At 42.1% G+C, this 23,715-nt stretch overlaps 1 protein-coding gene across 3 annotated transcripts in view; it reads left to right on the top strand.

Annotated features, from left to right (window-relative positions):
* dnmt3bb.1 (DNA (cytosine-5-)-methyltransferase 3 beta, duplicate b.1) overlaps positions 1–23,715 on the top strand; it is a 267,878-nt gene that overhangs the window by 22,831 nt on the left and 221,332 nt on the right. For all 3 annotated transcript variants that reach the window (XM_072241847.1, XM_072241850.1, XM_072241849.1), the window contains exon 2: positions 23,639–23,715. In XM_072241847.1, coding sequence (XP_072097948.1) covers positions 23,662–23,715 — 54 coding nt within the window. In that variant the 5' untranslated portion in view covers positions 23,639–23,661. The remainder of the gene's footprint in view (positions 1–23,638) is intronic.

Consider the following 23,715-nt stretch of genomic DNA (forward strand, 5'->3'; position numbering starts at 1 on the left):
TGAAAGCACAAGGAAATAAGTTATTTCAATGTTATAGCTTTATTTTAAAGTTCAAAGTACATTTATGATCAAAGTATGTATACATTATACAACCTTGAGATTTGTCTCCTGACATGCTGCCATGAAAGAAAGACACCCAAAAAAAGAACATCTGTATAAAAAGGAGACTGTCTAATACTCATCATGCAGAGAATAAAAGCCACATCATGCCCATGAGAAAGAACCCATTAAAAAAGAATAAAATAACCCATAAGAAAGATTGAACACCCAACGTGCAATGAAAAAAAACATCTTGCAAACAGTAACCGCAAGCAGATAATTTTTCTGAACCTAAGTCTGCAAGAGAGCCCTGATGTTTTTAAGTTGCACAATGCAATTTTCTTTTATTAAGCAATCCATAATGCTTATTGTTGTGATTCCTGAGATGCTTACTGATCAGGATGTAATATGTCTCTATCTGAATTATTGCAGTATATCGCTAGCTTTGAAAGTAAATGTAACACTTCAGCTTGATTGATATAGAACTTACTTGCAACTGTTGTAATACTTAAGCTGTTTCAAAAGCTATTTTATATTATCCCTCTATTGATAAATTTAGAAAACATAATACTTACCCAACTTTCATAGCCATTTTCCAAATTTTTGCTTAAATTAGAGGTAATTTGTGGCTTTTTTGAGCTGAAGTTAACTATATTGTGTTAATAAAAATCATTAATCTGGAAGAGCAAGTCATTCTGCAGCTATATGGCTTTAACAGCTCTTTTCAAAGAGAAAATTCTGTGAGGCTTTTTCACATAACTTATTTCTTTTTTTGTGTGTTACAATTATAAATATAATTTGTCCTCAATTTTATTTAAAAGGCCCAGCATGAATATCTTTTTTACAAGAGCTATCCGAAGTAGTAGCCGGCCGTTGATCCCGGAGATCATGGGTTTGTGCCTCTGGTGGACTGTGTCCTCTCCAAGGAGCAAGCCTGGTTAGGAAGATTTGAAGAACCGGCTGTTGCTCATGCAGCGGTCCCCCCCTCCACGTCACTGATGTAGTCTGAGGGAAGGACAAGCCCCAATACAGCTTGGCACCAGGGTCGTCGCAGGGGTTGCCAGAGTGAAGTTGTAAACAATATCAGACTGCCTTAGGGATGCTGGCTCCAGATTTCTTCCTCGGGGGTTTATTCTTGAAGCCTTGCCCATGGGTGGGCATGGCTGCAAGGCAGCGGAGGTTTAAAATCAGTTTTTTCCTTCTCCTAGGTGGGCTGCTGTCCAAGGCTGATGAGCCCCCCCTGCCCAAAGCAACTGGTTTTGAGGCACCAGTGGTCTGCCTTTGTCCCCTCTCCTGTCAGTAGAAACAGTTCTGCTGGGTTTAGTAGCTAAGCCACATGTAAAGGCCAAGAGTTGGACTTGGCTGTTAGAGTTGCACGCCATTTGGAGTTTATCCCCACTACCACCCCCGGCTGTGACAATCTTGGGACCTTATCTGAATAGAGTTTTACAATATGCAGTCTTTAGTATTGTTGGAGAAAACTTCCTTTTACACTTCCCTTTTTCTTTTGGATTTCATACTAGCTAAGTTCCACATAAGCATGTACACATAGGCAGCATTTTCATCGATGTTCTTGATTTCAAATATGCCTCATTATTTAATGCTCTTTGCCACTAAGCTGACAAATATATTTTCAATATTGCTGATAATATCAGTTAATGCCAGTAGGAATGAGATACAAATGCAATCCTATGAGCAGATCTGGCGATCAATTTTAAACCATAACTTCATTGATGTAGAGGCCCACACTTTAGCTCTCACCTTGCTTGTTTACCTGAGTCATACCATCCTTTGCTGGTTCCCAGACAAGGGATCTGCAGTAAGATAATTTTGCTTTTAGTTTATTATCAACCCAAAATGGCTAATGAACTGCAACACAGATAATGTGAAGTAGTGGGTTCTGGGGGAAAGTGAACGACTTGTCACCTGGAAGATAAAATTAGATAGGAAAACAAAGGGACCTTGGAATACAAATGTGCATTCACTAAAAGCTGAGCACAGGCTAGTAAGCCTGTAAGCACAATAAATCAAGCATCAGCCAGTTTCTAGAAAGATAGGGGAAATAGGCCAGATCCATATGGAACGTTGGTTGGACCACATTTAAGTACTGCATGTAGTTCTGCTCACTACATAAAATAATCTAAAATCATAGGGGAAATGACTACAAGGAAGTTTGAGCAAGAGTAGGCGACTAGGCCCGTCAAGTCTGCCCTGCTGTACAATATGATCAACACTGGCCTTAAGCCCTCTTCTATACCAGTTCTCCATTACCCTCAATTCCTTGAACTTCCAGCTATCCATTTGCTCCAACAGTAGTGTAGTTGTTAGCACAGTACCTTATCGTACAGGTGACCTGGGTTCAATTCTTGCCACTACTTGCAAGGAGTTTGTACGTTCTCCCCATGACCGTGTGGGTTTCCTTTGGGTGCTCAGACTTCTTCTCACATCCAAAGACATACCGGTTGGTAGGTTAATTGGTCATTGTAAATTATCCCATGAGTAGGCTACGGGTAAATCAGTGGATTGCTGGGTGGTGTGGCTCAAAGGGTCAGAAGGGTCTATTCCATGCTGTATCTCAAGAAAAATAAAAAATAATAATTAAAAAATATATCTAATGATTTGGCCTGGACCAGAGAATGCCAGATATTCTCTGTTTTAACTGGTGCCTTATTTTGCAGCAAACAAAAATGTGACTACAGAGAGACTACACAGAAGATCTCTTAAGATGATAGTAAAGTGCAAGGGTACATCAGGAAGTGATGAACAGACAGAGCCTCCTTTCTCATGAAAAGAAGGCTGAGGTGGAGATTAACAGTTTTTTTTAAATTATGAAGGGTTTTAGGAGAGTGGATACAGAGAGTGTTTCCTGTTATGGTCATTATTATAAGGTGGTCACAAAGAGCTGTACAGTGGAATTTGGAAGAAAATACTTTATCCAAAGAAAAATGAGAGTGTGGAATTTACTACTATAAGGAGTGTCTGAAGCCAACAGTACAGACATGTTTAAGGGGAATTTCTAGGAATGAAGGAATAGATGGTCACACTATATAAGTTAGATGAGAAAATATGACAAGAGACTTCATTCAAGCATTAAAACTGGGATGAATTGGTAAGGGTGAATGGTCTGTTTCTGAGCTGGGTATCTTGTCTATAGGTGTATATCTCATGTACAGTACATACAGTGAACCAGTTTTGAAGTGTAGACACTAATATCAGGCTGGTCAGTGAATATGAACAAAGGATGAACCATAGCATTGTCAGCATTCCAATTATACTGCATCATATTTAGGTCATGAATATAAATTATAGAAAAACAGCTGTAAATTTAGTGTAATGATTAGCTTTAGGAACTGAATTCAAGAGTAGGTTCCAGCATGTAGGTTCAATCTTGAACTGTGGGCATGAAACTGGGGCTGTTTGAAATTCTGCTGAACAGTAGCTGCTTTTGTTACCACAGATAGAAGAAATGTATTAAGAAAATGCACTGTTTGCAAGTTTCCATTCTATTTTGCAATATTTATAGAAGCTTATGTTCTGGTTAAAAAAATCTTTTCCTCAAACAAAAGAGTGTATTGCCTTGTCTCTGACCTTTGTATCTGATCATAAACAACTACATGCAACTAAATTTTGCAAACAGCTGTTGATAAATTTAAGGAACAGTATTTTACCATATTTCCTCAAAAAGAGGAAGTAGATCATTTGTTCATAATATATGAAATCACATTTGTTCAATACAAAGTCATTTCAAATATTGTTGTCCTCTGGCTGCCTGAATAACAGTGACAAAAATTACTTCAGCTTCATTTGTCTTTAACAGTAATAGTAGTAAATATTAGATTAAAAAAACATATTGCCTTTGATGTTTCATTGAGTTCCAACACTGATATCTTGGTTCATCTTAAGAATATTTGCTTGTATCAGAGAACTGCTAAGTACTATAGATCTGTGCTGCTGTGTAGCTTAATGCTAACTGAAAGACATTTAGCATTGCAGAGCTTCAAAGATCAAATTCGACCAAGAGTTTCCTTTTACATACTATATTGCAAAGATTGCAAAATATTTGTATTTAACATCTTTGTTTCCTTATGCATTTGGTACTATCATGTAAACATTTCGTCTCTTGTTAGGCTAAGGTCTAGAATGAAGTAGTCACTTTTCTTGATAGTGTGCAATTCTTATAAGTGTTGGCATTTTTTCTGTACTCAATGGAAATTATTAAATGTAAATTATAAGGTTAAATTTTATAAAATTATATTAATGCTAGGCAGTCTTATCTGAGAAATAATGATTCTGACTGCTTTGAAATTACTGTGTATGCGTATTGCACATAGGATTGTAGAGTAGCACAACATTGAAACGAGGTCTTCAGCCTAACCAACCTCTGTTGACCAACATGGCCACCTGAGCTAGTCCCATTTACCTGCATTTGGTTCATATTACCCTAAGGACAAATCTCAGGGTTGTGTACTGCATATCTACTTCCTGTCAAGATGGTGCCTGCATACAATGCTCCTTTGGTCGATGTCTTCTGGGTAGGTCATGAAAGCATATACTTTTTATGTCTTTTACATTTTTGTTCGCCTTGAATGTGATTCTGGAACCGTGGAGCCTGTGATTTGCAGGATGGAGATTGTTTGGGTGTTTCAGTGCTCTGCAATCTCTGAGGGGATTCCGAGAGACAGGCGGTGTGCAGGAACCTTGTGGCAAGAAGTCTGCGAGGGGACTCCATTTTGCTGAGTAAAGCTTCCATTGTTCGTTGATTAAAATGATGAGGGAGATAGAAATGCCAGCTGCCTGCCTTTTTTATCGCCAGAGGATCGCTCTGCTGCCGGGGAGGGGTGACTGCCTGTTTTTTAAATCACTGATGAGACTGTTCTGCTACAGAGAGGTGGAATATTGCCCAGGGTTTCGGCATCTTCAGTCTTAAGTTTATTGTTTGTTTTCTATGTCTTTCACCTGATCTTTCTCATTTTGTTTGCATACAGGGGAGGGGGATTTGGGAGTCGATGTGCCTGTTCCGTATTTGTTAGTTTTTTTTTGTGCGGAGAGGAGGGATTTGCGGGTTGCTGATTATGCTGCCATTCTTTTCTTTCTTGGTTTCATGGCTGTCTGGAGAAGAATAATTTTAGAGTTGTATAGTTTGATAATAAGTGAACCTTTTAACTTTGAACCTCTGATAATATATGTACCTTGAATCTTGAATCTTTTATCCATGTACTCATCTAGTTGGCTTTTAAATGCTTTTATGCCACCTGTCCCTCAGGTCTCCCCCTCTCACCCTAAACCTATGCCCTCTAGCTTTTGGTTCTGATTTTTGGGACAAAAGATTGTGTGCATTCTCCCTATCTATACCCTGCATGATTGTATGTTCCTTTATAGAAACATAGAAAAAAAAACAGCACAATACAGGCCCTTCGACCCACAATGCTGTGCTGAACATGTACTTACTTTAGAAATTACCTTGTGTTATCCATAGCCCTCTAGTTTTCCAAGCTCCATGTGACTATCCAGGAGTCTTTTAAAAGACCCTATCATATCCACCTCTACCAACATCACCGGTAGTCCATTCCATGCACTCACCACTCTCTGCATTTAAAAAAAACTTAAGGCTGACATTTCCTCTGTACCTACTTCCAAGCACCTCTCGTGATAGCCCTGGGGGAAAAGCCTCTGACTATCCACACGATCACTGCCTCTCATGGTCACTACTACACTCCAAGGAGTCAAGTCCTAGCCTGTCCAACCGCCCCCTATCACTCAGACCACTTACCCAGCTGATCAAGATCCCCTCTGATATTCTTGATAACTTTCTTCACTGTCTACAATAATACCTATTTTAGTATCATTAGCAAGGTTTCTACCTATACCTTGTACACTCTCATCGAAGAAGTAATGAATAATGGACAGCAAAAGGCCCCAACACGGATCTCAAGTTGGGGTGTGATTTGCTAAAATCTATCCAGCTTTGCTTATTTGGCAAGTGATTCCTGAGATCTGTATGTTATATTGGAGCAAGATTACATCTGTGTGCTAACTACTGTAAAATCATAAATCTATTATATATACATTTTCTTAACGTAACGCACATAGAATGCAAATGTCTTTTTTGCTTACCCCACCACTGCCAAATATTGACATCACTGGGATGGATGTCTCTTGTGATGGTCTGCCTGTAGTTCACCAATATTACAACCAGTACAAAGACATTTTAGGCAGAGGGTGCACAAGGGCTCAGGCAACTGTTGCCTGTCTTTCATTTGGCTTCCTGTCAGTACAGTAGGAGACTTCAATATGGAGAGACTTCTGCTGATCAAGGCAGCATCGATCTGAGTTAGTATCCCTAGGGTGATGAATAAATAACATGAGGTTTGTCTGTGCCTGATACAGACACCAGACTTGGGCTGTTCTGGGCTTAGTCCAGAGTGTGCTGTGCTGAGATTGAGCTAACTACCCCTTCAGGCTGGCAACATCAGTACTCTAGTTCTTGAGAGTGGCAATAGGACAGTCTCCCAATGTGCATATATTCCAGTTACAAGAATGTCTCATCATGCAATCCTGCACTGGTTCCATTTTTCTTTGATATTAGTAACCTCTGCCTGGGTCTCCAGTTGTAGGATTAACAATTTCTTCTTGTTAAATTAATTTTTTTTCTGGATCTTTGTGTATTAATAGAATTAAAATTTGCCATCTAATTTCACTCAGTCTTCCAATAGTGATGACCTGGTGATTAAAATATTACATTGCTACACTGATTCTACTTTTCTAGTAGATATTTCTATAAAATGAAACTTTAAAATAGTTCAATATATTTTAATAAATATATTCCTGGATCTCATTTTCAGTAATATTACCATGTCAGCAATAGTTTTTGTTAATTTTCTTTTTACCTCACCAGAAACTCTTTCAACATATCTTGTTAAGAGGTTGATTTCATTAAACAAGATTCAATAGATGTTCTGACAATGCATCTCAACTTGAGTAAACCTGACAGTAGGAGTAAGCTTCATCACAGTGACTCGTGTATGGCGGGATCAGCTTGTGTGACATTAGGAGTTGCTGGAAGAAATATCATTGCTTAGTGGCATGTAACTAATGAGTCTAGGTAGTTTGTCGATCATTAGATGATCTGCCCCATTGTATCCAAACACATGAAAAATTCTTATTCACATTGGTCTTTGGTTAAATATAGTGAATTCAGATAGTTTTCTGGTCTGGCTTGTCATAGCTAAGAAATGATATAGCTGATGATTATGGACATCCAGTGTGAAGGCAACTTTTCCAAATTGTTTCCTGGATAACATAAAGCGAAATCAATATGAGATTCATTGTTATTTTCAGTACATTATTTGCTGTCCAAAAGTAAATGTAAAATTTGAATCATTGAATTTAGCTGCCTTCAAAAATTATCCACTATTCATTACATGACTGTATGCAAGCTGTGATTCTTACAACTGGGTCTGTCACAAACCATAGGTCATATAAGGCTTGTCACCTTTCCAGCCTGTTCCAGTTTTCCTTTGCACAATATTACAGCTCATCTCCAACATGCTTTCTAAGAGTCAGATGAGAATCTTTTCAACGTTTTGCTGTGCGGCAAAGGTGATTCTGGTATAATCAACGAGGTGCAGTTTTGCAGATGATACCTTCTGGTATACACTTAGAGGCTGAGTTCCAGATTGTCATTGTCTCATTTAGAGAATGGGCCTCATGCTCAACATCTGCAAAGCAAAGTTCCTCCATAAACCCGCTACTGTTGTATTACTGTTATCCAAAGTACGAAAGTCCGTGGTGAGACCATGGAAAACATGGTCCTTTCAGCAAAGACATGCTTTGATAAATAATTGTGGGCTCAGGTGGGTTGAGTAATCCATGAACAATGGGCTTGAGGCAGGACACATGGAAGGTAGGCGTGATCCTGAGGCATGGTGGCAGCCGGAGACTGTAAGTGACTAGGTTGATGCAGTGGATAATCTTAAAGAGACCAGTGAACTGGGGTGACAACTTATGGGAGCCGGTGCACAGTGGCAGATCTTGGGTGGATAGCTAGACATGGATCCCAGGCTGGAGTAGTCTGGCTGGTTGCTGATGGTGGTTGGCCTGGCGGCCGTAGGCGCAGTTGGCAGCTAGCCCTCAATACCCTCTTCCAAGCATTCTGGAATCAGCGAACCAAGACCCTGAAAGATGGAACATCTACTGTTGGTTACTCCTCAGGGTTGGTAGCCATGAAGTACTTCAAAGGGTGACAAACCCGTAGCAGAAGAGATTTGTAGAGCATGGGGCGGTGTGGCCCAGAGCAGATATCCCTTCCATGTGGAAGGGTTGGAGGTAGCTAAATATTGCAGAAACATCTCTACTTGTTGATTGGCTCTTTCTGACTGTCCATTGATCTGCAGATGATAGCTGGAGGACAACCTCACTGAGGGGCAGAGGAGAAAGCAGAAGGCTCACCAGAAGTGGGAGATGAATTGTGGGCCACAGTCTGACACATTGTCCTGGGGGGAGCCATGGAGCTGAACTACCTATTGGAGAACTAGGTCCGCCATCTCAGCGGCTGACAGAAGTTTGAGGAGAGCAATGAAGTGGGCAACCTCGGAGAACAGACTCTGCACTGTCATGATCACCATGGCCTCATCAGAAGGTGGCAAACCAGTGATAAAATCCATAGCGATGTAGGACCACGGTTGTCTAGGGACCAACAGGCTGCAGGAGCTCTCAGAGGGCCAGTAGTTGGACTAGGCACATTGAGGACAGGCAGTGATGAACTGGCATACATCTGTGATCATGGTGGGCCACCAGGACCAGCCTCACAGAAAATCCAGAGTTGTCATGTGCTTGGATGGCTATAGATGCGTGAGGAGTGGCCCACTGGAGTGTTTTAGAATATGTGGCCACTGGCACGTACATGTGGTTGTCAGAGTGTTGGCCAGAGCAGGCTGGTGCTGTACAGCCTGGCTGATCTGGTTCTCAAGGTCCCTGATAATTAGGACGAAGATCTGTGAGGACGGCATGATGGGCTGAGTGTCGATCTCAGTTTCAGCTGGGCCGGAGTGGCAAGACAAGGGCGTCTGCCTTAGTGTTCTTGAAGGTAGGTTGGTAGGAGATGGTGAAGTTGAATTGCTCGAAGAAGGGTGCTCAGTGAGCCTGATGTGAGGTGAGTTGGAGGTTCTGCTGAATGGATAAGATGAGGAAGGGCTTGGTGTTTTACATCAGCTAATTCCTCCATTAACCATTTGATGGCGAGTAGCTCCCTAACGGTACTGTGTAGAGCTGAACTTGCGTGAGAAGAAGGCGCAAGCTGTGTCTTCTCTTCAGTCCTTGCTGGGAGAGGATGGCCCTGGCACCCACATCAGATGCATCCACATCTACCACAAAAGATCCAGAGGGGTTCTGATGGGGGAGAATGGGAATGGTGGTGAAGCTCCTCTTGAGCTCCTCGAAAGTGTGATCCGCACCTACAGATGTGAGGGAGGTGAAAGACGCAGCAACTTGGCTGTAGTTCCCGATGAAACAGCAGTAGAAGTTGAGAAGCCTGGGAAATGCTAAAGCTGTTGATGGAGCGCGGTTGAGGCCTTTCAACAATGGTGCACATTTCCTCTGGGTCCATTGTTATGCCTTGGGGTGAAATTATGGAAACTAGGAAGGAAATGACTGGGATGTGGAACTGGCACTTCTCTAACTTGCAGTAGAGCTGGTTTTTGAGGGGGCACTGAAGAACTAAATGGACACGATCTGGGGGGTCCTTGGAAAAGATGAAGATGTCATCATGGTAGGTGAAACATATACTTATGTATCATGTCGCGGAGGATTTCATGGATGGCTTGGAAAACGTTTGGACTGTTGGCAAGCCTGAAGGGCATAACCAAGTAGACGTAGTGGCCAGTGGGTGTTATGAATGCTGTCTTTCCCTCATCCCTCTGGAGGATGCAGATCAGGTTGTGCCTGCTCCAGTAGATCCAGTTTGGTGAAGATCTGGGCTCTGCAGACAGCTTCAAAAGCGTTATCCATCCACTGGGATAGTTGAATGAAGCCGTGCTGTAGCACTATGTTGATATAATCATTCGTTGCCTGGGTTCAGCAGGGGAGAGGGAGAACAGCCAGCCTCAGGAAGGGGTGGTACCTGGGATGAGGTTGATCGCACAGTCACGTAGTCTGTGAGGTGGCAGAGTGCTGGCTTCCCTTTTACCCAATGCAAGGCTAAGCCATGGTACTCCTGTGCGAGTTTGTTGAGGTTGAAGGTTTTCTCCTTCTCCACGCATTTACAGGGTGAAGTCAGCTGAGATTGCAGGCAGGTGGTCCAGCAGGTGGGTCCAACTCAGTAGTGAACTATTGACCAGGTGAAGTGAGGGTCGTGAGCGGAGAGCCAGGGGTAACCCAAGATGTGAGGAGTGTTGGGTGAGTTGCTGAGGAGGAATTGGACGGACTCGTGGTGCTCTCTGATGTTTACGTGCACGGGCTGTGTGCGTGTTCTGACCATCCCAGACCCCAAGGGATGTCCGTCAATGGCTGTGATGCAGAAGGGGTGTGATTTGAGCTCGACAGGGAGTCCAAGCTGAACACACAGTCTGGTCCAGAAAGTTGCCTACTGTGCCAGAATCCACCAGAGCCATTGTGGTATGGAGGAGGACAGAGAGAGGGAGTTGGGCTATGGTGCTGGAACGAGAGGTGGGGGGTGGGGGTGGGAGCTACCAGATAGAAGGCCCCTCATATCTACTCAGACGCAGTGGGCACTTGATATGTGGGTGATTGGCGGCTTTGCAGTAAGTGCACAAATTGTTTCTCCACCAACACTCAAGCTCTTGGGATGTTAAGGGAGCTTCTGTTGATGTTGCTGATGAGGGTCCTGCAGCCTGAACTGATTCCGGACACAGAACTGAAGTTCTGGCTGATGATCTGGAGGGGCGCTTCTGAATTTCGAGGGCCAGAGTGATGAGGATTTCAAGGTCAGTGGGTATTGCCGGGTGGACTGCTTGTCTTTCAAGTGCTTCAAGAGGCCATGATGGTAATGGGCCAGCAGCGCTTCCGCATTCCAGCTATATTCTGCCACGAGGGACTTGAATTCCACAGTGTAATGCAGCACCAAGTGCAAGCCTTGACGCAGGTGAGGTATTCAATCCGCCGCCTCGCACCCACTTCCCGGATGGTTGAACACTTTCAGCCGTAACATACAGAATTGGCTGGAGCTCAGAGTGTAAGATGTGCTGGGACAGGAAGTTGCAGCATGGGCTGGGCATCCATTGAAGCGTTCATGCACCAGAATCTAGGGCTTCGAGGGAGGAGGTTGACTGGCGTGGGGTTGCTGTATCAAGATGGAAAGTTTGTTGAGAGCAGTGAGCAGATTGGCAATTGTTTCTTGCTGCTTTGCGATCGTGTGGTCCTGTTGACTGTCAACTTCCTTTAGGCGAGTGCATTCTGATAGGTCGATCGTTAGTTCACCCATCCTGTCAGGAAATGTAGAGGAGGCTTGACCCAAAAGTAAAGCAGTGGAGATGATTTTAGCAGTAAACACGACTTTACCAATAAATTACAAAATAACAAAATGAGAGAACGAAGCAACAAGGTAACTGAAGGCTAAGTGCAACTGGTTACAGTCAGCTGGTTCAATGGGTGAATAAGGACTGCAGGTGAGAGCTGGGTTTAAATAGGCTGCAAGTGATGACTTGGAAATGAATGGTATGTAACTCCTGTTAGTGGGTTGGAGACTGGGCAGTGCCTGCCCATGCAGCCTTGACATAGGAAGGTAATATCTGATGTTGTCTCAACAAAAGTCTTCAGATCCATGGCCAACATACCCAGCATTACAGTCAGCTGTCACTGATAGGCAGGTGCCATAATTTGCACATCCAACAGGAGATTCCACTCCAAGCTTTGTTCTGACAAGTGAGTACATGGAGGGAAAATGTATAATCCTCAAAAATCCTTGGGGAATTCCTAGTCCATGATCATTCAACAGAGAGGAGGAGCAAATGCGATGAAACTGAGATTCTCAAGTCTCTTTCAGAGTATTTGGAAGCCCACTGGAAATAGTGGAAGGGGTATCTTGCAAGCTATCAATCCATCAACAACATTAAGCACAGCCTCCTCGTTTGTGGTAAAGTTTGTGGAGCCCACATAGGCCTTATCAACCACCTCAGGACCCCAGAAATTGAGTGGCATCAATTCTCCATCCTGTGTGACTACCTGGAAAAAAAGGGATTCTTATTTGTCTCTTAATGTGAACAGAACAACTCAATGACAGTGTTTGTGAATTATGTAGAACATTTTCTGTTATGAACAATATGTATCATCTGTCACCCAATACATTACCCTACACAGAATTCACCAAAACCAGCATTGTGAATGTGTCTAGTACTCGTCTGAGTCGCCCGGTTTGGGTCCTCTGTCCCTTGGTTGGAGTACCAGCAGGTGCCTCTGGCTCATCCAGGGGTGTGCTGACACGCACGTGGTGATTTCATGATCGAGTGGAAGTCTGTTTGCGCAATTTCAAAATGTGGAACGGGCCATTGTAAAGGGGCTTAAGTGGTGTTACGTGCATTATGGCGGACGAAAGGAAACAAGATAGAACGTAGGTCAGCTGGAACCCAACAATGCTCCATGCCATGATGGGAGGTAGGATTAGGTGCAAAAGAACTGAGGAGCTGAGAGCTCTCCATTCCCATTGTTTACTAGCTATACTTTTTCTCAGCAAGAGAAAGTGTTCTACAAGTGCAATCTAGGTGTCACTTTTTATAATTTGGACAAACTGACAGATTTTTAAAAACATTTAATATGAAAATTGCCCAATTGGGTACAACTAATGTTGTCTGCCAGCTTTACCTCTGCACTTCACGATTCACCAGTTTAAGAAATAGTTGTGAAGGAATTTGTTCATGTCTTGCACAGAAAAGCTACAGTTGCAATATTCTGTTCTGTTACCTATGTAAATGAAGTCTTCAGCCTTTTGTACAGTCTTTGAAGAAATATGCTAGAAATTTGCTCTGCACATTAGGCATTGTCTTTAAATAGTACCTTAACCAGTGGGCTCAGAACTTCCTGTGGTTTTGATGACATATCAGCATCAGAAAATGTGTTGCACTTCTGTAGGTATTTAAATGCAGACAGCACCATGGTTTTTAGATGCATCCATGTGTGCTGTACACATATAACTTTCAGCTATATAAATGTGTATAAGTGGCATATGGCAACCCCCCCCCCACCACACCCACACCCACACCCAGGTTTTTCAAGTTATGAAGGTAGAGGAAGGGCCAGAATGGATTACACTTGCTCTGTGCAAAGAATGGTTTCAGAAGGATGTTGAGTAATCCAATGAACACATTAACTGGCTTCACCTTCTGGAAACATCTGTAAGTGTGAGACTAAGTACACATTCCATAAAAAGAATGCATGTATGTTACAGGCTAGTTAAAAGTACTCAGTGCACTTACCAGCATATAAATAAATAAAAAGTAGTCAGGTAAAATACATTGCAAAATATGTTGTTTGGCTGATGCTTCTCTATTTCTTACTTGGAGAGAGCTATTAACTATTTTAAATAAATGAGTAACAGCTATGGTGAAAAAGCAGATAGTTCAGCACTGGGTGTTAAGTGTGTATTATAGGACATACAGCGCAGTACACAGCCTTCATCCCAATGTTATGCCAACCCTTTAACCTACTCTGAGATCAATCTAACCCTTCCCTCCCACGTAGTCCTACAAATTTCTAATATCCATATGTCAATCTAAGAGTTTTTTGTACATCCTTAATGTATCTGCCTCTACCACAGCCCCGGGAGAGTATTCCCTGCACCCACCACTCTGTGTAAAAATTCTCCGACATCCCCCCCTTCCCCAATAACTTCCTCCAATCATCTTAAAATTATGCACCCTTGTATTAGCCATTTTCATTCTGGGAAAGACCCTCTGACTATCTACTGTCTGTTCTAGTTGAGAAAAGCCCTAGCTTACTCAGCTTATCCTCCTTTCCTCTAATCCAGGCAGCATCCTGGTAAATCTCCTCTGCAGCCTTTCAAAAGTTTCCATATCCTTCCTGTAATGAGGCGACTTGAACTGAACATGATATTCCATGTGTGGTCTAACCAGTGTTCTACAGAGTGCTGGCAACCAACAGCGACACTTTGCAGACAGCTCACGAAACTACTAAATACTCCGGTAGATATACGGGTGTCCCCCGCTTTTTGAACGTTCACTTTACGAAACATCACTGTTACATTAGTACCCTATTTTCGCTTTCAGAAGGTGTTTTCACTGTTAAGAAAAAAAATTCAGCGTGCAATAAAAAATCAGTGTGCGATAAAAGGCAGCGCGCCCCAAGCAGCCGCTCTCCCCTGGATTCTCGCCGGCATTGCTTAAACACGAGCCTGTGAGCAGCCGTTTACAAGATGAGTTCTATGGTATCGGAAAAGCCTGGAAGAGCTCGTAAGGGTGTTACACTTACGGTAAAACTAGACATAATTAAGCATTTTGATCGTGGTGAACGAAGTAAGGACAACGTGAGTTTGGCTTGTGGAAGTTGACGAAGATCATGTTGAAGAGGTTTTGGCATCCCATCACCAAGAACTGACAGATGAAGAGCTGATGCAATTGGAAGAAGAAAGGATAACAATTGAAACCGAATGAGTAATAATAAAGTACGACTTTAATTTTGAAAGGGTACGTCGGTTTAGGGGATATTTGCAGGATGGTTTGAGTCCTTATTAAAGAACTGTGTGATAGAAAAATACGCGAGGCTCAGCAGTCAAGCAAGCCTTCCACATCAGCCACAGCAGACGATGAACCTCGACCTTCAACATCGAGGCGGGCAGTCATAGGAGTAGATGAGCTGCCTGCCCTAATGGAAACAGGCGGTGAGATGACACCCCAGTGTCCCACGACCTCAACCCCTAGGCCGCGGACAGATACCGATTCACGGAGAATGCAAAGGTAGCCGGGAGGCACACAGCACATCTTTAAGAAAAAAGCCAAAATAAACTTGCTAATCAATTAGGTGCCGCCGACACGTAATTGTCGGCCCAGATCAGAGAAGACGCAATCAAAAATCGGCACTGATCTGGGTCGACAATTACAGGCGGCACCTAATTAATTAGCATGTTTGTTTCGGCTTTTTTTCTTAAAGATGTGCTGTGTACCTCCCGGCTACCGCTGGACTCCTGTATTCTTCGCGGCAATGTATCGCTCAGCGGCCTGGAGGGTGGGGACCACTGCACCACCCAAACTCTGACGACTCAGTCTAACACACCATCATCAGTGTGCTTGGCATTGAACCAATTCCGGTAAGTGATACTATACTGTACATACATTATTTCTACTTTATATAGGCTGTGTATTTTTACGTGTTATTTGGTAGATTTGGCAGCTTCATAGCTTAAAAGTTATTGGAGAGCACTTGCGCGTGTTTTTGCCAACAGCGCTTGCGTGAGATTTTCGCTCCGGAGAACAGTTCAGTAATGATTGTGGAAAACTATTTCTACTTTATGTAGGCTGTGTATTTATCATATCATTCCTGCTTTTACTATATGTTACTGTTATTTTAGGTTTTATGTGTTGTTTGGCATGATTTGGTAGGTTATTTTTGTGTCTGCGAACGCTCGCAAAATTTTCCCATATAAATAAATGGTAATTGCTTCTTCGCTTTACGACATTTCGGCTTACGAACCGTTTCATAGGAATGCTCTACCTTTGGATGGCAGGGGAAACCTGTACTTCTTCTGAATTTCAATCACTGCAGTCTACAGCCTGTAATTTCCCTTTTAAGGATGTACTTTTGAACCGACTAAATGATCTGGCACTTTTGCGATCTCTTGGGGGATTTGACAATTTAGTGCAGTTATCGCCAGGACAGCCATTCAGTGGGAGTGGATGTTGCATCGAAGCTTGATAGCAGAAGATAAGCCTGTATCCAGCTCTATTACACCGCTGATTATAATGCCGAGCAAGGTTAAAATTGTGGGCAATGAGAGAAGAAAACAAACAGGTGTTCAGCAACATTTGCCTGTGTTTGACTGGTCTCTCTCTCTCTTTTCTCGCTACTACCGTTGGGCAGGAGGTGGAGGAGTCTTGGGTCTGATGCTCCCAAGTACAGGAGCAGTTGTTGTCCTGCAGCCATTGGGCTCTTGGACGAGCTTCACTTGCCTCAGTGCTGAGCAGGTTATGCAGCTGTGGACTCACTTCCAGGGGACTCTGCAGTTCATGTTCCACGTGTTCTTGTTTTACACTTTTTTTATTATTTGCATAATTTGTCCTCTTTTGCAAATTGGATATGTGATGGTATTTTGTGTGTGTGTGTGTCTGTGTGTGTGTGTGTTTTTAGTGAATCCTGTTGTGTTTCTCTGTTTTGTGAGTGCCTGCAAGAAGATGAATCTCAAAGTTGTGTATGCAATACTGTATACTTTGATAATAAACATGAACTTTGAACATTACCGTGCGGCTCTTGAATTCAATCCCCTGACTAATGAAGGTAACACCATATGCCTTCTTTACCATACTATTAATATGTGCCAACTTTGAGGGATCTATGGACATGGATCACAAGATCCCCCTGTTCCTCCATATAGCTAAGAATCTTGCCATTAGCCTTATATTCTACCTTTAAATTTGATCTTTCAATGTGAATCACTGCGCACTTTTCTGGGTTGAACGCCATGTACCAGTTCTGCATTTTGTCAATGCCCTGTTGTAACGTACAACCACCTTCTAGACTATCCCCAACTCCACCAAGTTTTGTGTCATCTGAAAATTTACTAACTTGCCCTTTCACTTTCTCGTCCAGGTCATTTATAAGAATCATAAAGAGCAGGGGTCCCAGATCAGACCCCTGCAGAACACAACTAGTCACTGACCGCCAGGCAGAATATACTCCTTCTACCACTCATTGCCTTCTATGGAAAAGCCATTTCTGTATCCTCACAGCTAAGTTTCTGTAGATCCCATACCTCCTGGCTTTCTGAGTTAGCCTACCATGGAAAACCTTATCAAACACCTTACTAAAATTTATATGCACCACATCCACTGCTGTACCTTCATCAATGTGATTTATCACTTTCTTAAAGAATGCTGAGAGAAGCCTTGCCTCTCCCATAGCCATGCTGACAGTCACTCGTTAGACCATACATCTCCAAATAGTGGTGTTGTATATTTAATATTTCAGTAGTATTTGAGTAATATTGTAAATATCTTGTTTGATTAAACATTCTTGTTCACATAAATAGTTCATTACAGATTATATGTAAAAACAAGTGAATTGCATACGTCATAATGCTACCGTGTGCACCTCGTTAATGTAAATACTAAACCAAGACTTGCAGCTCTTGGGCTCCTGTCTTTTCCTTCCAATTAGATTTATTTTTTGGAGTTACAAAACACAACAGTGGTGAAGAGGTATTTTTAAAAATGAACCCAAGATGGCTACCGACTTGTGGAAGTGCAGCGAGATGTTCAAATCAAAAAATAAACACACAGTGAGAAATGGTTGAGTAAAAAAAAAAACAGCCTTACATATGGGGACAATCAAATTTAACAAAATGCAGAATATGGAAGAATTCACAGGTTCATAAACAATGAATAATGATAATAATTTTAAAAAAGCAGAAATATTTAGCTACATCAGAAAGATCAACGTGTTCCATTACACAACAGATAACTGGATTTTATATACTGGACTTATTGACCAGGATTTGAAAGCAAATCGAATAGCCAATGAGAAACAAGTGCCAATTTTGTTGAGTACATTGGATTTAAAGGTATAATTTTTGATTAGAAGTTTAACTGCTCCAACCAAGACAGCCAGAATGAGTTTTGGTGACATTGTGAAATTAATGCAAGAATATTTAGAACCAAAACTATTGTTGATTGCAGAAGACTTTAGGTTCCGTAAGCAGAACCAAGAGGAAGGGCAGTCCATTTCAGCTTATGTGGGCTGAATTGAAGAAAGTGTCTGAGCATTGCCAGTTTGGTAATGGGCTTAATGATGCACTGAGAGTTTGTTTAACAGGATAGGTATGTCCCACAGAAGAAGAAGTTTTCAAATGGCAGGACTAGGCAACCGGGGCTGACAAGGGAGGTTAAGGACTGAGTAAAAGCCAAGAAAAGGGCGTATAAGGTAGCAAAAATGAGTGGGAAGTTGGATGTTTGGGAACCTTTTAAAATCCAATAAAAGGCAACCAAAAAAGCTATAAGGAAGGAAAAGATGAAATAAGAGGGCAAACCAGCCGATAATATAAAGCAGGAAGCCAAAAGATAGTAATGGGGGACAAAGAAATGGCAGATGAACTTAATAAGTACTTTGCTTTGGTCTTTACTGTGGAAGACACTAGCTGTGTGCCAGAGGTCCGTGAGTGTCAGGGAGCAGGAGTGTGTGCCGTTGATATTACAAAGGAAAAAGTACCAGGCAAACTGAAAGGTCATAAGGTAAATAAGTCATCTGGACTAGATGGAGTACACCCCAGAGTTGCTGAAGGGATAACGGATGCATTGGTCATGATCCTTCAAGAATCACTTGATTCTGGAATGGTCCCAGAGGAAAATTGCAATGGAAAATTGCAAATTTCACTCCACTCTTTAAGAAGGGAGGAAGACAAAAGAGAGGAAATTATAGGCCAGTTAGCCTGACCTCAGTAGCTGGGGAAGTGTTGAACTCCTTTATTAAGGACAAGGTTTCGGGGTACCTGGAGACTACTGATAAAATAAGTCAAAGTCAGCATGGTTTCTGTAAAGGGAAATCTTGCCTGACAAATATGTTAGAATTCTTCAAGGAGTAACAAGTAGGGAGAACAAAGGAGAGGCAGTGGATGTCCTTTACTTAGATTTTCAGAAGGCATTTGATAAAGTCCCTCACATGAGGCTGCTTATTAAGATAAAATTCTATGTTGTTACAGCTATGTTTTCTGGCAGGGATAGAGGAATGGCTGACAGGCAGGAGGCAGTGACTGGGATTAAAGGGGCCTTTTCTGGTTGGCTTCCAGTGACTAGTGGTGTTCCTTAGGGGTCAGTATTGGGACTGCTACTTTTCACATTGTTTTTCAGTGATTTAGATAGTGGAATTGATGGCTTTGTGGCAAAGTTTGCGGATGATAAGAAGATAGTTGGAAGGGTAGGTAGTGCTGAGGAAGCAATGTGCTTGCAGCAGGGCCTAGACAAATTGGAAGAATGGGCAAAAATGTGGCAGATGGGATACAGTGTTGGAAAAAGTACAATAAATGCATTTTGGTAAAAGGAACAATAGTGTGGGCTATTATCTAAATGGGGAGGAAGCTGAAACATCAGAGGTGCAAACAGACTTAGGAGTCCTCATGCAAGACTCCCAGAAGATTAATTCAAAGGTTGAGTCTATGGTAAAGAAGGCAAATGCAATATTGGCATTTATTTCAAAGAGAATAGTATATAAAAAAACAAGGAGATGATGCTGAAGCTTTATGAGACACTAGTTAGGCTGCACTTGGAGTATTGTCATCAGTTTTGGACCACTTATCTCAGAAAGGATGTGTTGTCATTGGAGAGAGTCCAGAGGAGGTTCACACGGATGATGCCAGTAATGAAAGGGTTAACTTGTGAGGAGCGTTTGGTAGCTTTGGGCCTGTACTCACTGGAACTTAGAAGAATGCATGGGGATCTTATTGAAACCTACCGAATGTTGAAAGCACCAGATAAGGTGGATGTGGAGAGGATGTTTCCTCTGAGCATATCCAGAACTAGGGGGCACAGCCTCAAAATTAAGGACCTTTTAGAACAGAAGTAAGGAGGAATTTTTTTTTAGTCCGAGTGGTGAATCTGTGGAATGCTCTTCCACAGAATGTGGTGGAAAGTCCACGAGTATATTCAAAGTGAAAGTTGATAGATTCCTGATTGGTCGGGGGCATCAAGGGATATGGGCAGAAGAGGGCAGGTGTACGAGATTGAATGGGATCCGGGATCAGCCATTTTGAAATGGTGGAGTGGACTCGATGGGCTGAATGGCCTAATTCTGCTCCTCTGTCTTATGGTTTAGTTTGTGGAATCTTATAAGAAAGCATTCAAAAACAGCTCCTTTCTGAAGCACAATTTACACTTAGAAGTACAGTTGAAATAGCTGTATGACTAGAAACAACAGATATAATTGAGTTGTAGTTAGGAATGAAAGTGAGCATGAAGAGAATTGCAGCATATTGACAGAGGCCTGTCTGGCTGAACAAATTGTGCTTCCACTATGGAGGGGCTCACGTGCACCAGACCAATACAGATTTAAAGGTGAATCTTGCAAAAAATGCAACAAAGTAGGACACATACCAAGAGCATCTGAAAGTTATGTCAGGGTTTATATCTGTAGTGATCCCACCCTTTAGGAAAGTATCACAGTCAATTGAGACGCTGTTTACAGTAAAGCAGTACAGAGTGAGCCAATTGATGACGTAGCACTTATTTTTGTAGGAATGTATTGCAGAAGACCAGGAGCTCACTGAGCCTGGTAAAATCAATCCTTATTAATGTCTCTTTGCATCATTTCCATTTGATTTTGCATGTATTTATTTGACAGTACAGAGCAGATTATTTGGAAAAGATTAGGGTGATGTACCTGTTAGGGAATACGTAATAAATTTCTGCCTTGGTGAAATATGGGCATCAGTGTAATCTGTTTGTCACAACACCTGCAGTGATGTAGCTGAAGTATTCAAACTTCTATTAAGACCATAATTGTTTTTTGTTTAAGAGTAGATTTTAAGGTTCTTGAAGAAAGTCTTCATGAAGGAGCATGTTGGATTACAATAACTGTATTCTGCTCCTCAACAAAGGCACTGCAGTATAACTTGAACAGGTGAATACGTAGCATTAAAAATTTTCCAGAACATTTGCGCTGAGGCCAGTGCTTCAGAAACAACTCGACGACTCAATGTTGTCCCTTCATCCCAGGTATTAAAAAACTATCAATGGTCCAAGAAAGGTTCAAAGATTCATTTATTATCAAAGTATACATCTCTGAAATTCTTCTTCGCCAGATAGCCACAGAACCAAGAAAGAAAAGAACAGCAGCACAATCATCAACCCCAAATCCCTTCTCCCGGCACAAAAGAACGAACAAAAACAGAACAGGCACACCGGCCCCCAAATCCCCCTTCCCCACTCACTGAGAAAGGTCAGGTGAAAAACACAGAACACAAAAAAAACGTAAGAATGACAAAAAGGTTCACAGTCCAACTCCACGTCCAAAACTCAGAAAACCTGGGCAATATTCTCCCTCTTCACAGCAGAGTAATCTCACCAGTGATTAAAAAGGCAGTCTCACCTCTCCGTAGCAGAGCGATCTCACCAGCGGTAAAAAGGCAGTCTCACCTCTCCGTAGCAGAGCGATCTCACCAGCGGTAAAAAGGCAGTCTCACCTCTCCGTAGCAGAGCGATCTCACCAGCGGTAAAAAGGCAGTCTCACCTCTCCGTAGCAGAGCGATCTCACCAGCGGTAAAAAGGCAGTCTCACCTCTCCGTAGCAGAGCGATCTCACCAGCGGTAAAAAGGCAGTCTCACCTCTCCGTAGCAGAGCGATCTCACCAGCGGTAAAAAGGTAGTCTCACCTCTCCGTAGTAGAGCGATCTCACCAGCGGTAAAAAGGCAGTCTCACCTCTCCGTAGCAGAGCGATTTTGCCCCGTGATAAAAAGGCAGGGACTTTTCTCCCTTTAATCAGTGAACAATGGAAACTTTGATCAGCCAAATGGAGTCGAACATTGGCTCACAACCTTCTTGCCATGGGGTTCCCGCACACTGCCTCTGCCTACTGGAATCCCTTTGTACACTGCAGAGTGCTGAAACTCCCAAGTGATCTCCAAACTTCATATCACAGGCTGAGTCAGTTCCAGAATCACACTCCAGACAAAAAGCAACCGTACAAGACATAAAAGGGATGAAATAGATGGTTTCATGATCTATCCATAAGATGTTGACTGAAGGAGCATTGTACTCAGCCAGTAGAATCAACCTCTATCATACTAAAGCAATACATTATGATAATTTATTAAATGTTACATAAACATTTTACTTTGCCCTGCTATGTTTCCAAATTATTGATTAAAATTCCTAGGTCACTTTTTTCTCCTGCACCATATTTGCAATTGCATCATTTACTTTATACTTGTTTTTATTTAAATTTCAAAATGCATCACTTCATTTATGGAACAGATGGTCAGAAGTATTATAGTCTATAAATTGGGTCCCATAGTGCTGTTTTTATAAATGCTCTGTGATCCAAAGTTGATATAATCCAGAATAAATTGTATTGTCTTATGAAAATAGATTGAGTGAACTTGGCCTTTTCTCCTTGGAGCGATGGAGGATGAGAGGTGACCTGATAGAGGTGTATAAGATGATGAGGGGCATTGATCATGTGGATAGCCAGAGGCTTTTTCCCAGGGCTGAAATGGCTAACACAAGGGGGCACAGTTTTAAGCTGCATGGAAGCAGGTACCGAGGGGATGTTAGGGGTTAGTTTTTCACACAGAGAATGGTGGGTGCGTGGAATGCACTGCTGGCAGTGGTGGTGGAGACGGATATGATAGGGTCTTTTAAGAGACACTCAAGTACATGGAGCTTAGAAAAATAGAGGGCTATGCAGTAGGGTAATCCTAGGCAGTTTCTAGAGTAGGTTACATGGTTGGCACAACATTGTGGGCCAAAGGGCCTGTAATGTGCTGTAGATTTCTGTGTTCTATGTTAATAATTTCAAGTTCAGATTGCATTAACTGCAGAACTGGATTGGACAATATTGGGGTGATCCACAGTGTGCCTGAGATCTTTTTGGTGTCAGCTCTGGAGTTAATTACATTGTTACTGCATATATGTTGATTTGTATCTCCACATGACTGTCATGGGCAGTCTCAGCAGAACAAGCAGCACATGGCATTGCTTTCGTGTTTTATTTGATAGATGCACTTCGCTGACGTCTCTTACCTGACCAAATAGTTTCATCAGACTGCATGGTCTCTCATAATTCACTGAGTGCTCTGACTTCCACTGGGTCCTCATTGCAGCATTTCAGAAGTGATCTCCTTGTTCACTTTGAGCATTTATGGTGATACCTGTGGCAGCACTTCATTATTGTGGGCTTGGAATAGGCATGGCAGGAAAGTACTGGAACAGTAACAAAGTGGTGTCCATCAGTTAAGAAATTATTTCCAGATAACTTTCAGAGAATTTCTTTTCTTTCAGAGAATGTTTTTGCACCTGCATTATGAGAAATGCATTTGCAGGCAGGGATTATCAGAGTTTGCTGTCAGAGAACAGTAGTTTGTGAGATAACTTTTGTTTTTGGTCTGACCTCTTTGTCGAGGTTAAGGTCATATCATTTTCATTTCCTTGCCCACTGCAACATTCCATCTGACTTATGCCATACTTTTCAATTTGCTGCTCACTGTAACTTCAGAGAAGTCACCAAGGCTTTCAACTAGGAAAAAATTTTTATTGGTTGCAAAGTGGCTTGTAGTGAGGTGAGTTTGTAAGGCTGTGTATATTAGCAAGCTGTTTCTATTAAAAAAAATGTTATTTTTACTTAGCAATAAATTCCACATGGAAACTTACTTAGTTTATTTAGTTTTACATATGCAAAAGTGATTCATGCTAATATGATCCTTGTGATTTGAAAACAGATTCTGAACAAGGAAGGCTGACAATGAAATCTAATGACTGTAATTCGGAAGCTAATGGTAACATCAGCAAACTCGAG

The sequence above is a fragment of the Mobula birostris genome, chromosome 2, assembly GCF_030028105.1.
Source record: "Mobula birostris isolate sMobBir1 chromosome 2, sMobBir1.hap1, whole genome shotgun sequence".
In the NCBI taxonomy this organism is placed as follows: domain Eukaryota; kingdom Metazoa; phylum Chordata; class Chondrichthyes; order Myliobatiformes; family Myliobatidae; genus Mobula; species Mobula birostris.